This window comes from Polypterus senegalus, chromosome 11 (genome assembly GCF_016835505.1).
Source record: "Polypterus senegalus isolate Bchr_013 chromosome 11, ASM1683550v1, whole genome shotgun sequence".
NCBI lineage: Eukaryota > Metazoa > Chordata > Cladistia > Polypteriformes > Polypteridae > Polypterus > Polypterus senegalus.
In genome coordinates, this window is record NC_053164.1 from 54849427 (window position 1) to 54866728 (window position 17302).

At 36.9% G+C, this 17302-nt stretch overlaps 2 protein-coding genes across 2 annotated transcripts in view; both read right to left on the reverse strand.

Moving 5' to 3' along the window:
* Positions 1-9385, reverse strand: part of LOC120538548 (scavenger receptor cysteine-rich type 1 protein M130-like) — a 103813-nt gene extending 94428 nt beyond the window's left edge. Inside the window, exons 1-4 of the mRNA XM_039767943.1 lie at positions 9268-9385; positions 8437-8751; positions 5502-5816; positions 4924-5229 (exon numbers count right to left, since the gene is read on the reverse strand). Coding sequence (XP_039623877.1) covers positions 4924-5229; positions 5502-5816; positions 8437-8751; positions 9268-9385 — 1054 coding nt within the window. The remainder of the gene's footprint in view (positions 1-4923; positions 5230-5501; positions 5817-8436; positions 8752-9267) is intronic.
* A 4138-nt stretch (positions 9386-13523) lies between these two features.
* Positions 13524-16004, reverse strand: LOC120538550 (scavenger receptor cysteine-rich type 1 protein M130-like). The gene is made up of 2 exons (XM_039767944.1): positions 15743-16004; positions 13524-13864 (listed from the first exon to the last, which is right to left on the reverse strand). Exons 1-2 carry the CDS (start codon positions 15987-15989, stop codon positions 13524-13526), a joined length of 588 nt encoding a protein of 195 aa, XP_039623878.1. The 5' UTR covers positions 15990-16004.
* Positions 16005-17302: the final 1298 nt, after the last annotated feature.

The following is a 17302-nucleotide window of genomic DNA, read 5'->3' on the forward strand; positions in this document are numbered from 1 at the left end:
TGTGTTTAAATCGATTGTTGTAGACACGGAACACACATGAAATGCATGTGTTCCAAATAACCATGTAGTATTTATAAAAGGTGAAATTTTGCTTGACTTCTCACTCTATACAACTCTAAGCAACTGACACACAGGTAAAACAGACTTGAGCTGAGAAAACTGTGCGGCAGTGCGGGGATGTGATAGTAGGCTGCTTGCTGCTTATCGACACATTTACAGGACAAAAGATGCTGATGGAGAGGTGCAAAGCAATTTAAGGTGGGAATGGATCTATGAGTTTTTTTGTAGGCTCTGGTAATTCTAGTGTTAAACTGAAAAAGTTTTACTCGTTACTGTTTCCTCATAAATGTCCTAGAATTAGCCTAGTTGCTCTTTTCTTCACTTTCTCTAGCACTGCTATGTGATATTTTGTTATATGGAGACCAAAACTGACCATGGTGCTCCAGGTGAGTCCTTACTAGTGTATTCTGTACACCACATTTTGTGCTATATAACCTAACATCTTATTAGCTATTTGGATTGCTTCTGTACACTGCAGATAGTAATGAATCCACTATGACTGTTTGGTCCTTCTCATAAGGTCTAGTGTATTTTCATTTTCAAACCTCCCAATTGTTGTTCATATCTAACATTTCTACTTCTTACATGTGATACTTTACATTTGCTTACATTAAATTAGGCCTGCCCAAGCCTACATGCTGTTCAGATTCCTCTGTAACAATTGAGATGATTCCAAATTATCTGCTCATCCACTTCATTTGGTATCATCTGCAAACTTAATTTGCTTGTTTTATTTTTTCCTAGATATTTTAGGTATATTAAAAACAGCAGCGGTCCCAGCACTACCTGATGGACAACAATTTTAACATTACTTAATTCTGAAAATGTTCCTCTCACATAACCTTTTCCTTCCTATTTTTAAGATAATTTTATACACACATACACACTCTGCCTTGACACTTGTTTTTGTTTTCATTATCAAAAGGCTTCTGAAAAGTAAAATAAATAATATATATGAATTTCACAGATCATATGCGTGTGTTGCTTTTTCATAGAATTCTAGCATACAGTATTAGTGAAACATGACCTCCCTTGTCTGAACCCATGTTAACTTTTCTCTAAAATGTCTGGTATTGCCATGTGTCACTTGATCTACCTTAATAATTGCTTCTATTAATTTACCTGAGGTGTATGTTAAGCTAACTGGTCTAGAGTTAGTTTTATCTGCCTTATCAACCCTTTTATACAATGGAATAGTCCTTGCCAGTTTCCAATTGTTAGGAATTTCCTCAGTGTGCAGAGGTTTTCAAAAAATACACATCAAAGGTTTATATATGTACTCATTAACCTCCTTAAACATTCGAGGATAAATGTTTTCTAGTTCTGGTAATCTGCTAAATTTTAGCCTATTTCATCTAAGCGGTACTTCTCAATGTAAACTTTCAAATCACTAAGTTCCACATTAGCTGTCATTGTTACGTTTGGGAGGTTTTCCATTTTTTTACACACTATTAATTTTCGTTTCTTTCTCTCTATTAAATAAACCAACTTTTTTCGAATGTATAGCTCTGAGATTTGTAAATTGTCTTTTCAAAAGCTATTCTAACGGGAAACTGTTAATGTTTTAGTCGAATGGCATATGAAGATCTTCTTTATTCTGTAATGTTATCCCCTGAAGATGTACTACATTACCTTTCTTGGATACATCCTTCTTTCAACAGTAATTTGTGTGGTGGAAGACCGGACGGTGTTAACTGTTGTAGTTATTCTTCAGAATATTGTGAGTTGATGTTTTCATCTTCCACACCATCACCACCAACTGTTTCAGCATAGTCTATTGATATGCATTTAACCAATTTGCAGTGTAACCAAATGAAATTTTTGAAGTTAATTCATTTGACTTCATCGTTTCTCAGTGCTAGGATTGCCCGTGTACAAATTTTTACTGTTGATAACCCTTCATAATGAAATTCTTCAATAAGATTTAATTTAATTGGGAACTTAAAGTGAGGAAAACATTAAGAGCTGAGAGAGCAAGAACTGTGAACTGTGTCTGTCAAAAGCATTCTCATGAATGAGAGGTGAGAGTACTGTGTGCATGGTTTTCTATTGTTGAGAGGGAGGGCAGGACTTGAAAACATCTCATGGCCAAAGTGTCGACTAGCGGGACTTGAAAAAATCTTCCAAAAAGTTTTGTTGTCTTCCAAAAAGTCTCATCTCACCGGAGGATTATTTTATTATAATAGAGAGATGTAAACTTCAGAAAAATGCAAATTTAGAGCATTTTCTATTTCTATGTACTGTATATGTCTGTATATTCTAGTTCCCCCTCCTATTCCTGATGCATTTTAGATCCTCCATGACTATTGCTTTAATTTTATAATATTGACAGAATATCTTTACTTATTTTCCCCTTTTCTGCAATACTTCTCTCTAAATAATTTTTATTGTTTCTTATATCCTTAACAGTATGAGTTACTTTTGAGGATTTTTCCAACATTTAAAATCAATTTTTTGCAGGATGGGTTAGGGTTGTGCTGTGATGTCTGCCACCACCAGAGTTAACTTTACAATCATACTAACAGCTCTAAACTACATATTTTTTAACAAGAGAAGGAGGTACTTGGTATTAGGATCTTCAGAGATTCTTATGTTGACAGCATGTTTGATTGACTGTGCCTTAAAAATTAACTTTTTGCTGCCGGCAAACTAAATATTTTGCTAGAAGAAACCTGAAAACTTTCTTAATCTCCCTTAGCATCTCCTGTGGAAACTGTACTATCTAGCAGAAATGAAGATACAAGTAGTGTTTTCAAACTTTGCCATCTTTTTTAGGCTACCTCTAAATAATAGAGTTGAGGGTAACCTTTCAGATAGAGGTACCAAATGCAGGTTTTTCATGGTGCTAGAGAGTAGTGACATTTTGCATGTTTTGTTGAATGAACACTTTACTTTTATATAGGCCCACTCTTTCCTGTTAAGTGTTTTTTTTATACTGTAAGACTAAATTTAATGCTGGTGATTTTCTTGTGTACCAAAACTCAAGATGAAGTGTTGCCTTGTTTAATAGTATCTATATTTGTTGAATCAGCACTGCATTACCTATTGTTAAATATTTACCATAAAGCAGTCAGATTAAATCAATATTTGTATTCCAATGAAAGGCTATAGAATACATAATTACTAGACCTGTGAAAGTTAACGAGTTAATTTTTGCAATTAATGTGGCCTGTTTAAAGCGTTAAAAAATGTTGTCGCATTGAGGGCTGCCAATGAGGCAAATGCTTTAGGCAGTGCTTTAGTCAGGGCATGTATTAATATTATTTTTTTTAGCATTACAAAACAATAATACAAAAAAGTTAAGTGTGTACTTAAAGAATTACATTCACATCCAGTACCATATTTATATAGTACTTTTAAATATTTTTATGAAATAAAATTTTCATTTAAAGGTTTAAAATTTTGTATTACTTGGTTCACAACGATACACCACATGTCAATGCATAACATTGGTGTTCATTTTCTTGATATATATACATGCTGACATAGGTGCGGGGGAGGAAAGGGGGTGGGGGGTAAGTTTATGGCAGTCCTGGTGCAGTAGAGAAAAGCTGCGAAGATAAAAATTACATTTTTACATTTTTATTTTTTTCATTTCATGTTTCTGTAAGAAGATCAAATCAATGTCATATCACATAAGTGCTAAAAAGTCTATCTTTGAGTAGCACTAAAACCAAAATAAGTCTCTAGTACCTTTGAATTTAACTCTGCGGTGTGCCAGGTAGCTTACATATATAATGACAATATTCTATGAAATAAAAATGTAATGATTATCCCTATCCATTATTCCAGTTTGCAACATCTTTACAAATGTATGCAAATAATGCAACATAACTATCCAAGTAATGCAGGTGTCAGTTTTTAAGTGAGGTAGCAGCCATAGAGATCTTTTTTAGCGTGTCAGGAGCAAAGATGTAGGTAGATTCTACTAACCAAAAAACATTAAATCTCTTAGACATGGTAAACTGTCTGTAGGGGGTGGGGGGTCAAAAAAAGCAGCTACAGTAAGTGATTGCCGTTCAAAGACACCACTTAGTGTACCCTTTGGATGCATTACCCAGGCACTTTGTCCCTTTGACTGTTCATACAGTTGGTCTTCACTCTGCCTCACTTCACTGACCCAGGGTCAGAGGCAACTCATATGCCCACTGGCCCTCGGTTCTGCAAGAGTCGCTGGTGAACATGTACCCAGGCAGATTGACCCCCCAACACGTCTCCTGACTGCTAAATTGCTCCTTAAGTGCTGTGTCTGCAAAACGACGATCACAGAGATGCTTTTATGTTGGCTTCTCCAGGTAGGTCTATCCTCATCATACAAGTCTCAACCATCTGTGTCTCTCTTAGGTCTGGACCCAGTGGCACTACATTGTTATTTCCATGGCATGCAAGTTGAAAAACACTTTTGTCGGGTAAAATTATCAAGTCACTGAGGATAGTATTTGTGGAGTTTTAACACAAGTTTTAATGTATGCCCATACAAGAAATCCATATATACTTTCAATGAAATTAGTCTTTAGCAGTGCAATCAAAGTCAGCAGTAATTTTGATTGTCTGTGTCTCATATGCTATACCAATTTGAGAATTAATACATTGGCCTCGTTTTCTTATTGCCTTCTTTTCAACTTATCTTTAAAGAAGGCATTCAGATTCAGGCTGTATTTGCTCAAGTAGTATTTTGTTCAGGTTTAAGGTAATTGTTTAAGTTTAAACTATGTCATTAATGTTTTTATTTAACTCCTCTGTGTTGATTCTACATTAATTTTGTGATTCAGTGTGTATTTACTTCATGATTTATGTATGCATTTCATACAATTACATTTTAATGTTAGATTTGATTACTATTTACATTTTTTTTTTTTTTACCTGAGCATGAGAAATTTGCGACTTCACTCCTGGTGCATGCATTTTTACCCCATGGTGAAGAGGGACACTGCCAAATGGAAGCTTCATGTCCTCTACATTTCACATTGTCCAACCACTTTGGATCAGGGTCCAAATTTGATTCTTCTTCATGAATGGTAGAAGTTAGAGTTCCACAGCCCAGCTCACGACAAATGACCGTAGCAGTGGTCTCATCCATCTTATTAGCACAGACGCTGCCCCAAGAGTTATTATAGAAAACCTGAAGCTGTCCAGAGCAGCCATTGGTTAACCTCAGTATCTTGAACCCTGTCAAAATAGAATTTAGAAAGTGATAAGAAATGTTTCGTTAAAATATTGTATATATTACTAAAACAGAATATATTACTACAGCACACACTATAAATCATGAAACATGATTTTTAAAGATTCAGACTCCTGGAAAACAAAAATAAAGTAGACAAGATAAGATTTTATTCATATTGGTTTAATTCCAAGTTCATACAGTATATACTCTGGACAACTAGTTTTTATCAACTTTTGACAAGCTTACACATTGATTTACATTATAATTAGTGTACCTGTACAGTTTACTCCCACATCCTCCTTATGCCTGCAGTCATGTTGTCCCCATCCTCGATGTGTACATTTCCACAGAAATGATTCATTCCCCTGACAGTGCACATCGTCCAGCCAAATGTGCCCAGTTCCTGGTCCATATGAGACTGGAGTTATGGCATTTACAGCTGTCTCACACTGGAGCTGCCGACAAACTACATTTGCATCTGGTAAGTCCCAGGAATCATCACACACTGTCCCCCAGGATCCATTGCTGAATATCTCTAATCTTCCATCACAGACACTTGTTCCATTTACCAGCCTGAGGGCAAACTGATCTGGAAAACAGAAATAAGAGGTGCTAAAATCTAAGCGGGAAACCAATTAAAACTTAAACTATTTAAAACCTGAAAGCCATAAGACAGTGAAGAAATGATCTGCTTTATTATCAAAAAATAACACTTAGTCCACCATTATGATGTTCCAATTATCATTTTAATGACTGGAGTAAAATATATTGTAACAAAAACCTTAAGAAAGATCTCACTATTATTATTTTTTCCTCCTCAAATCTAAAACAATTGTTTCATTTGAAAAGAGAAAGAACTTGTTAATGAACCTACAACCATCCATTTTATATCACTTTCAGTCCTATCCTCAATTCACACCAAAGAAAGAAAGTAGTAGCAACCATATTTGATCATTATACACTTCCTGTGTTTTTGTGAAGAGCTTTCTATTTTGAATAATTAAACAGGTTATATGAAAAATAATGCACAAATCATATCACAGAAAAGTCTGGTTATAATGACTATATTTGCAAACACCTTACTTACCTTTCTTTATGAGTTTACATATTATGTATTGAGACCTTTAAACAACTGTTTTATCACTTTTTTATGTGATCTTCTCAGCATTGTGTTGTTTCTTTTTTCTAATTGGAGACAAACTGATTCATGCATGCACTTGTATCTAAACATTTCTACAGGCTTATCCATAAGGCCTCTGAATATCCAAGCTGCTCTTAGTTTCAAATGAATTAATTTAAAAAATACCATATACCATTGTTGCACCTTCACCTGTTCGTGGATTTTCCACCTAGGAGAATCTGTGCAAAATTATTAACTGGGGAAATCACAGCCATACTGGCACAGTAAATTCATCACCTGACCTCCAATTTTCGATATAAAGATAACCACCATCACTAGAAAGAGAAGGATATCTGCTGTCTAATACTGTCAATCATTAAATGCAGTTCGACACAGTGCACAGATAAAAAGGTCTTAAGAAATTGATACAAAAAGGTAATTGCAATACAGCAAGTGCATCACAAAGGGGAATACAATATAGAGTTATTAAATAAAGGCAAAACAGGCAAACAAAATGTTTATTATACTGTATATTGAGAACATAGACAGAAACCTATAATGTATGGTGCACAAAAACCAAAAAAAGCATGAGAGCTTGTTGATGGTGTTTTACAATGTTGTTGTTCTGAAGTTATTTCCTGAGGTCCAGACATGGAGGTATAAGTAGACTGTGTACCAGATGAGAAGGAGATGAACATAAAATTGCCCTTGTGTGAAGAAATGTCATAAGAAGGTGACTGTGGCATTTCTCCACACTTAGAAAAAAGATATAAAAAAATTAACAAAACGTTGCATTAATAAAACAAAAGTAACACAAAGAATGAACACAGGAAGTAATCAAATTACAATATAAACAGAAGAACAATAAACATGTTGCTCTCTGAGCCTGATTATATGGGGTTTGATCCACTATCTATCCAATTCAGTAACTCTTCTCACTTAGCCACCACAGCAGTACAGGAAAGTATTGTCCTTATTACCATCTTTTTCTCTCTCACTTTTAGTTCATGCCATGGCCACCAACTCACTAAATCTCTAGATGACAGACATCTTTAAACCCCATCACAATCGTTTAAAACTAGAGATGGCTTTATATGTCCTCCAGGACCACCAGGCTGGAACTCCCTTGATTACTGATGTTTCTAAATGTCTGAGCTTTCTGTCTCCCTCAAATGAGTGGGTCTCTAATGTGGTTCCACAGACAGCAGCTCTTAACAGCACAGTTTCATACTTTCCCTTCTATAACCTTTTCCTCTGAAGTGGCCAGGTCTTTTTTCTACCTCTGGCATTTCCATCCTGGGGTCATTCTTTTTGGAGATAGATAGATAGATAGATAGATAGATAGATAGATAGATAGATAGATAGATAGATAGATAGATAATTTACTTGTCCCAAGGGAAAATTTTACTTTTTAAAGAACATCAAAAATATAACAAACAACAACAACAGCCACCCTCAATTACACATCAGAATTACATAAAGAATAAAACGTCTAACTAGGCTAAACCAAAAACAGCAGTCATAGTAAGGCATTATAAAGGCATATTGATGTAGGCATGAAGAAACTCCAGTAGCATTTCTTGATACACTTTTGTTAAAGAATACATTGGCTAAAAATACTCAATGATAGTGTGTCTTGGAGGGGGAGTGCAGCCTTATTGGACATGAGTTTTGTCTATAATAAGAGGCAAATTTTATGGAAGAAGAAACCCTTTTGTACTGTCACTCTCCACATTAAATGAATCTGCCATACTTGTTCAGTTCACAGTGAAACCAAGCCATGCACACTTTAATCTTTAAAGCATATGGGAAAAAGACAAACATATAATAATATAATTAACAATTACTCTATAATTCATCCTGTTGCTTGGTCAAATGAGGCAAGATGACAAAGAGAGACAGAGAGAATAAATAGTTTGTATAATACCTTGGGAATTAAATGCTGGCAGTGGCTCATCACTGTCCACTAAGAATATAATGCACATTATACTGATAGATGTGTATTTTTCATTGTGTATTACATTATATCTGTAAATTCAAATGCAGTAATTTGATTTTGTTACTCTTGAAGTGATGCATGTTCACTCACCAGCACATAGGACTGCTGCATCAATGTTGTCTCCACATTTGAATTCCTGGATTTGAAGGCTGCAGTTCCCCAGATGTTCTTCACTCCCTGAGCACTGAAGGCCTTTTAGACACTCAGTTCTATTTCCCCTTTTGTATTGTGATGGGTTTGGACTTTGAGTCCTGGAGCCACAGCCAAGCTGTCTGCACACCACTGTGGCCTCTTTGTCACTCCAGGATTCACTAACAACTCTCATCCAGGACTTGTTGTAGTAAACCTCCACCCATCCTTCACAGCGGCTGGGGCCACCTGATAATCTGACTCCAAAATTCTGATCTGGACAGATTAAGAGAGAGAGAAAGAGACTGAGAACAGGAGATGAGGTTTTAAAATCTAAAGAAAGTGAAACAATCTCATAAATGAAGATGGGTTGCTGTGCTTTCATTTCATCTTTCTGTTATTTCATATTCAACAAAATTAGTTGTTTAAGTTTTTACTGTAAGATGTACATAACAGCTGACAAAAAAGGAGTAGTTGCTTGCACTGCATTTCATCTCCTCTGTATTCACACTTTGAAAAATGGGTTTTCTCTTTTTTTTATATTTTGCAGTGTCTTGCAGTTTGCAGTAGAACTCACAAAAACCTTTGGTATAACTGAAGCTGTCAGTTAACCCACCATGTGTTATTAAAGTTTGTCATCAAGAGCTATAGATGACTACTATATAATAGTTATGAACCTTTCTCACAAACAACTACTGTATATATTCTACCAAATATAAAAATGTATAGCTAGTGTATATGTATTGGGTGTCTCTTTTTTATACCTGATCAAGTAGTTTGGGGCTGACAAACCCCAACGCTGATCAATGAATGGCTCAGCTTCCATGTACTCTGCACCACACTGAAGCTTCATACCCACCGTGGTGTTATATTTTGGATATTCTTGATCCTTTGGAGGTTTATTCTTCATGATTTACACATTATGCTGCACTCTAAATTTTATTCTTAGTTAATTTCTCTGTATTACTATTTAGTCATTCAGCTGGGTGGCAAGTGTAAGGAACTACCCAGTTCAAACAAAATAAATTTGGGATTCTGGTGTAGATTTTTAAGGATATTATAGAATGTTGGATGTATCTGAGAGGGGGACAAGTGTTGTTTACTGTTTTTAGGTATTGTGCAGTTTTGCTGTAATGGGGATTGTCATTCATTGGTTTCACAGACGCCTAGCTGGCTGAGAATGAGGGGAGTGGCCATGATGCAATTACAACCCTCTGTTTCTACTTTAGTCACTTTGTCTGCATAATATTATGATTAATCTAAAGACAGTGTCTTGGAATATGTGAGGCACTGGATCAAATAGCCAAAGTATGGCTATCATTAGGTATTTTGTGGCACAAAGAATAGATATAGCACTACTTAAGGAGACTTCTAGCAGATGACATTAAGCAGTTGTGCAATAAATGCATGACCAGCTCAGCAACTACATCCACTAAGAAGTTCAGGGTAGCAATTCTTTTCCATCACAAGTCAAGTCAAGTTGGGGAGCATGCTCTGGTACAGTGCGTTGCCGCACCCACTACACGATGAAACAACTTGGGATCCCGGTTGGCAACCCGCAGGCAGACACGCGCTCCAGTCCCACCCTCCAGAAATGGCCCTGTATCTGCCGCAGCCACGTGTTACGTGGGCGACCCCTTGACCTGGTCCAGCCACTCAGGTCCCTAAAAATGAGGATCTTATGAGCTGGATCACCCTCAGGGAAACGTGACAAATGGCCGTAGTGCTATAACTGACGCTCATTCACTATACAGGTAATGTGCCTCATTCGGGACTCCATGAACAACCGCTCATTCGAAACAAAGTCAAACCAATGGTATCCAAGGATTTTCCAGAGAGACACAGTTCCAAAAGAGTCCAGTCTTCATCTCTGGTCACTGGATAGCGTCCATGTCTCGCAACCATATAGCAACACAGGAAGCACCAGGACTCTAAAGACTTGGACCTTTGTCCTTTTGCATAAATATCGTGAGCACCACACACCCCTTTCCAGCGACCTCATGACTCCCCATGCTCTCTCAATCCGTCTACTGAAAGACGGATTTTCCATCACAATTAAAAATAAAAATACTGGATACTCAGACCATTCTGTATAGTTGTTGAAGGCTTTGAGATATGGGAAAGTTTAGATTTTTACAAAAGCTCAATAAATGCATTAATAAATAAATAGATGAATATATATCCATTCACACACTATGGTCTAAACCAGGGGTGCCCACAGTTTTTCGGCTTGCGAGCTATTTTTAAAATGACCAGGTCGACATGATGTACCTACATTAAAAATATATATATATTTTGCGAGCAGTAGGGCTGATCGCACCCCAAGAAGATACAGACGCCCCTGGGAAAACCCCAACCCCTGAAACACAGACTACCCTCACATTGCTCCTTACCTTCTCACTTGCGCTATAACGCGTAATAAAAGCCTTGCGCGATACTCCGCTAACTTAAAAGCCTTGTGCAGCGCCTGTCAGTTTTGGAATTGATTGTTTTGCTTTTATCTCTCTCTCTCTCTCCGACATTCTCTGCTCCTAGCGGAACTGTCATCTCTGACTTGTCATGGAGCACGTTTAAGCTTTTGAAAAAGAAACAAATGTTTGTTTGCAGTGTTTGAAAAAGTGTTTTCTATAACCTCCTGTGTCTCTGTGCAAATCTGTGACCCAAGCGTGACAAGATATATGTATATACCTGTATATATATATATATACAGTGGAACCTCGAGATACGAGTTTAATTCGTTCCAGCACTGAGCTTGTATAGCGAATTTCTCGTATCTAGAACAAACTTCCGCTTTGAAAATAATGGAAATCCAGTTAATCCGTTCCGCACCCCCAAAAATATCAACATAAAAATCAATTTTCCTAACAAATAACACTGATAAACAATATATACAAGTGGAACCTCGGTTTGCAAGTAACTTGGTTTACGAGTGTTTTGCAAGACGAGCTAAATTTTGAATGAATTTTGACTTAATATAACGAGCAATGTCTTGCAATACAAGCAGTATGGATACACTTTGTCTCCTGAGCATCATGTGAGCGTAACTGAGCTGATGGTTCTTCTCTTTCGTGCGCATCTCTCTCTCCTTATCTCTCTCGCACGCGTCTCTCTCTCTCTCTCCTTCTCTCTCTCTCTCGCTCGCTCATGCGCATCTCTCTCTCTCTCTCTCCTTATCTCTCTCGCTCGTGCACACTCTCTCTCTCTCTCTCTCTCTTATCTTGCTCGCGCGCCTCTCTCTCTTTCTCTCTCTCTCTCCTCTTGAGGGCAATCGTCTCCTATTCTCCGTCTGCATGTCCGCGATATTTTTGGATACGCTTATACAGTGAACTGCTACAGCAAAACAATGAAATCACAAGCGCACAAACGCGTAGATCCTCACGCTACGGGAGAACAAAAACACTGAGTGAGCTGATGGGCTGGCAGCGTCAGCTTGGGTGAATCCCCGAGTCGAGGCGGATCGTGAAAAGCGTCACGCATAACCACAGCCTGGCTCGTGGCTCGTTACGAGCCAATGCTCGTATTTAGATCCAAATTTTTCGCTCATACTTTCCTCTTATCTTGAATTTCTCGTATACAGAGGTGATCATATCTAGAGGTTCCACTGTCTATATATATATATATATATATATATATATATATATATATATATATATATACTGAGTATACTTTATACATAAAATATATGCATCCTTATGGCACAATAACAATTCAATACATTTATGGTCACTACAGCATTTGGATTTAATAATCCTCATGTGGGAAGTGCCTGACTCACATAAATAAGTAGAGCCGAATAATGCAGTCAAGGAGGTTTTGAATTCAGCCGAGTGAAAAATGACGGCTGTCCGATTAACTGCGATTTTAGTTCCCTCTCCTTTCTCTTTCTCAGATCGCTTTTCTGAAGGAAGACAGTTTCATAGTTTTTATGAACAGTTCGAAAGTGCCTTTCCACATTTTCCTTCTTTGGAAGATTTTGTTTTCTGAAAATCAAGATAAATTATATTACAGTATATGCACCTCTCTTATCGAATGCTTTTGTTGCTTCCTCATACAATTCCAGCAATGTTAGTGAAACGCGACCTTCCTTGTGTAAATATTGTATGTGCTGCTGGAGCTTTTCCTTAATAATTGCTTCCATTAATTTACCTGTGATGCACATTAAGCTTACTGGTCTGCAGTTACTTGGATTAACCTCGATCATCCATTTTAGACAATGGGATACTATTTGCTATCCTACAGTCCTTAGAAATAGCCCCAGTACTGAGATTTTCTAAAACTATGTGTCAAGGGTTTATGCAACAAAGACTTTTTCCCCTGGGGATAAATTCTATCAAATTGGCTGTAGCCTCCAGTGGAAACTGTCAGATGCTCTATCTCTTAATATTTGGAAGACATCTTTTCTCAACATGAGCTTTTAGCAGCAAAGAGTCATCCAGGGCCAATAGTGTCAAATGGCCGCACCTAGTGGATATGGTGCAGTGCTTGATATCTGATTGTTCTTGCTGATGGCTGGGTCAATGTCTCATGAAGTGTGGGCCAGATTGACTGGTGGTGCCTGTTCTCTTCTCCTTGTTCATATTGGGCATCTTATATCATAGGTAATAAATGGACTAGGACAAGCATAGTTGGGAGGGAGATCATTATGAAGGAGGAAGTCATGTAGAATAGCTGCCATTGTATATTTGCACTTGGTTGTGTTCGAATACACTTTTGATCACAAGACTCTATGACTGTGATTTCACTATATGTCACTTCTAAAAAGAGTGTCAACAAACCTAAAAATTTAAAAAAAGAAGTAATGATTCTTAGTCTACAAGGAAATAAAGCCACCCTGCCTTCAAAGAAAACTTGAGTTTTACTCAAGTACTCACTTTGTTCTTTTTTCTATATTACTTATTTAGTAAACACTACTGACCTATGATTTGTAAATAGGTGGATATTTGTGTTAATTATACCCATTTGCAGGGCATTTTTCAATTATAATGTATTGTCAACCTTGAAACTTGATTTGATATGCAGCTAACTAAAGAAGAGCTGTCTGAATAAAATCATTTAGATGAACAAATCATGTAAAAATACTCACGAGAACAAATAACTCCAGCATCATTCCTATGTGTGCACTCCTCTTGTCCATAATCAAGAGCTGGGCACTTTGTCAAGTCAGATTCATTTCCCTCACACTGAAGATTATCTCTCCAGATTTCTCCTTGACCTTCTCCAAACTTGGCCTGTCCAGGAGCTTCAGTTGCATATCCACACCCTATCTGATTGCAGAAAACACTGGCATCCTGCAGGTCCCAGTAGCGATCACAGATGGTCCCCCACTGCTGCCCATAGTAAAGTTCAACTCGACCAGAACAGGAGCTGAAGCCGTTCACCAGTCTGTAAGCTGTGGAGCAAAGAAGTAGGACAGAATCATCGGAAGAAACTTTGTGAATTTAGTTAAACAACTGCACTGGTGTCATCATATCTAAAAAGAGCAAATAACTTCTAATATCTGTGCACATGACTTGGTGCTTTTACCATAAAACACTTTTGTAAAGTAGGGCTGAACAGTAACGTGTACCATTAAGAATAAGTTAAAGTTGATTATTTTAGGTTTCAACAGATGCCATAATATGTGAAGACTAAGCAATTAATGAGACAAATTCAATTGAAACTTTTCATTAAGTTTTTGCTTCATTTGAATAACAGTCTGAGGGAATGAGCACGGCTGTTTATAGCATGAAGTGATACTAAGAGGATCTCAGGAAATGCAGAGATACATCTTCATGAAATGCAAAGATAAAATCATAAATGACAATTAATTATGTAATATTTTGCACTTCTATAGCACATGCTATAAAAAAGATGAAAAATTAAAAAAAATGATGAATTTGATAAATGCAAAATTATAATTTAACATGTATTGTATAATGTAAATAAGCTCTGTAACAACTAAACATGGGGTCTCTGAGTGCCTTCTATTTTATAGTCTGTGTCATTATAAAATTAAGACTCAAATGTGGCACTGTCTACTTGCCTTTCTATTATGGTGTAATACAGTGACTCTTAAACTTTTTGAAACTGCAGAACCCTATGTAAAAATATTTCTGTTTATGGAACCCCTGTGAAATTTTTTGAAAAATAATTGGAAAGGAAATTACAAAATAAGCAAATATTCTATGAGAAAAATATTTTCATCAAGGTTTCAAACAAGATAAATGTAAATGCACAGTCTTAATGAGAAGGATGCACTTGCATTCTATGACACAAATCATCAATAGTTGGTGTAAGGTTTGTTAAAGATAGTCTTAATTGTAGGTGTCACATTTATTTCAATGTTTTGAGTTGGTTGCAGTAAGATTTGAAGTCCAAAAACATGCAGGTTGCTGTGTGTGTGTGTGTTTATCCTGAAATGGACTAGCGTCCTGTTCAGGGTTTGTTCTTTAGTCATTATGTTGTCCCATATTACATTTTTAAATATGAAATGCCACATTTCTCAACTTTTTATGTAGATAAAATTTGTACTAATTAAACTTTGGGGGCAGTTCTGACATTGTATATGCTGGACTCAGGAAAAAGAGAGGCGCAGGTGGTTGTGATTCAGATTAGATTGATGAAGAGCTTGCTGGACTGTTTAGGAAGATACAAACAGGTAGTATGTTGAGAATTGCTACCAGATACCTCCATGGACATGGAAAACGTTTATCAGCAAGACATGTTCTGGGAGGTACTACAAAAGAATGGAACTCCAGGCTTGCTGCCCCTGTGTCTTATTTCTTATGCCACTTATATTTGCTTAACTACAACCAGACCAACCGAGCTATGCTCTTGCAATTCAACATTTATGCATTGAGTTATGAAAATATTGTTGAAGGAAACTTAGTCATTATTTTGCAAAGGGAAATGATTTACTCAAAGTGGAATGTTATACAGTATGAAGGAGTCAAGCAGTATACATTTTAAAGCACACGTTGTACTCCAGACAGCCTCTTTGAACAAAGGGATGCTAATCCTGTACAATGAAAATTTAATTTTGAATCCTAATGGCCTCAGTATTGAATAAAATACAGCACCTGCCCTCAGTGCATCACACTGGCACACACAGCAGTAAAAAAGGGAGCACTGGGTAATATTCAGTTGTCAAGATTACTCTGTGCTCTAAAAGATAAAAATTCAAGAATGTTGTGCATTATGGCTATTAAATATTGAAGTGACCTGTAAACATCACTTTTTATTTATTCAACTATACTTTAATATTCAATCTTGCAAAGCAAAAACTTACGAACACAAACAAGGCCAACATCCTTTCTTTGAGTACAATGCTCTGCTGAAGTTTCTGAGGATGGGCAATCAAAAACGTTTGCTTCATTTCCTGTGCACTGAATCTTTTTCTCCCAAACTGAAATCGTTCCTTGACCAAACATTCCTCCTCGATATTCTTTTGGAGCTCCACATTTTAGTTCCTGGCAAACGATCTCAGCTGCCCTTTGATCAAAGCTTGGCGTTACAGATGCTCTTCCAGCTGTCATCCCGTAACACCTCTAGTCTTCCGGAGCAGGAGTTGTTGCCAGCTACTAAACGAAAACCAGCACCTGAAAGACACATAACATGAGTTTTAATGTGAAAGTATGAGAAATTAGCAGACACAGAAGACCAAAATAGAATGCCACCTCACAACACCTACAACATAGTATTAACTGCTGGCAAACTAAGTAAACTTATTGAAATAAACAGTATAAGGGAGCTATTTTTCCTTTCCAGCTAAATAGAATAAATCATTTGACATACTGTGTTTGCTTTCATTATTTATATTTTTAATAAAATATTTTAAATGTTGTAATATGTATTTTATAGTGCACTGAATTTGGAATGATAATAATTACAGTTGAAAATATTTTAAATACAGTTGCAAGACATTTAATTTTTTAATTAAATTCCTTGCCTTGTGTTTTGTTGTTTAATCACACTGTGATACATCCTAGTCTGGACATTTACTCTGATGTAACTGCGCGAGGCGAGCTGCAAACTCTCGATTCCTGCATTACAAAGGTCTCAGAAGCAGCTCCTTTATGTGCTGTGAGGTAATAGGAGTTCTCATATTCTCGTGTACAAATGGATCACCTGTAGACGGAGCACATTCTGTTGATTTCAGCTAAGTTCTCTATCTCTCCCTCAGAAAGAACCATCCGCAGAGGAACAGAACATCAGCATTCTTGGCTGCCTATCGGCCAGAAGATGATATCTGGTGGCTTTTGTGGTCTTCAGATTTTCTTATCATATAATATGGCCAGCTATTGAATCTGAGCCTTAAACAAAATTATACAAGCAGTACAGAGTCTGAAGTTAGATGATAAGAAGAAGAATGTAAAGATGCTAGTCAAGTTGGCTAGATGCTGCTATAAATTTCCGGAAGAATTAAAACACATGGAAAAGAGTTGTGAAATTGTGAGTCTAAAGTCAACAGATCAGAGAGTTGATGATTGGCAAGCAAAATGTTAGAAGCTGGTTGTGGAAGTGGCAAAGGCAAAAAGGGATGCCACTCAGTATAACTATGATTGCCCACTGCTAATGTATGTGCCTTAGCAGCAAGATCATGGGAAACAGAAAAATGGGATGGAAATGTGTGGTTAGGTGATGATAACTGGGCTAACAAGAGGGAAGGGGAAGATCAGGCCAGACGAGAAACAAGTTACATTTCCCCCCATAGTCACTTCAACTTCCAAAAGTATCAGGCCAGTGATGAACAGTAAGTAGTAGACGGTATATAATGACGCTTTGCTGATGTATTTTCAGGGATTTCTCCCATCACAAATTGTTACACATGAGCAGAACAAAGGGTGTT

Coding starts and splice junctions, on each gene's coding strand:
- LOC120538550 (XM_039767944.1), bottom strand. CDS start 15,989: ATGACAGCTGGAAGAGCATCTGTAACGCCAAGCTTTGATCAAAGGGCA. Junction 13,865..15,742: donor TGTTGGCCTTGTTTGTGTTC/GTAAGTTTTTGC, acceptor TTTGCTCCACAG/CTTACAGACTGGTGAACGGC.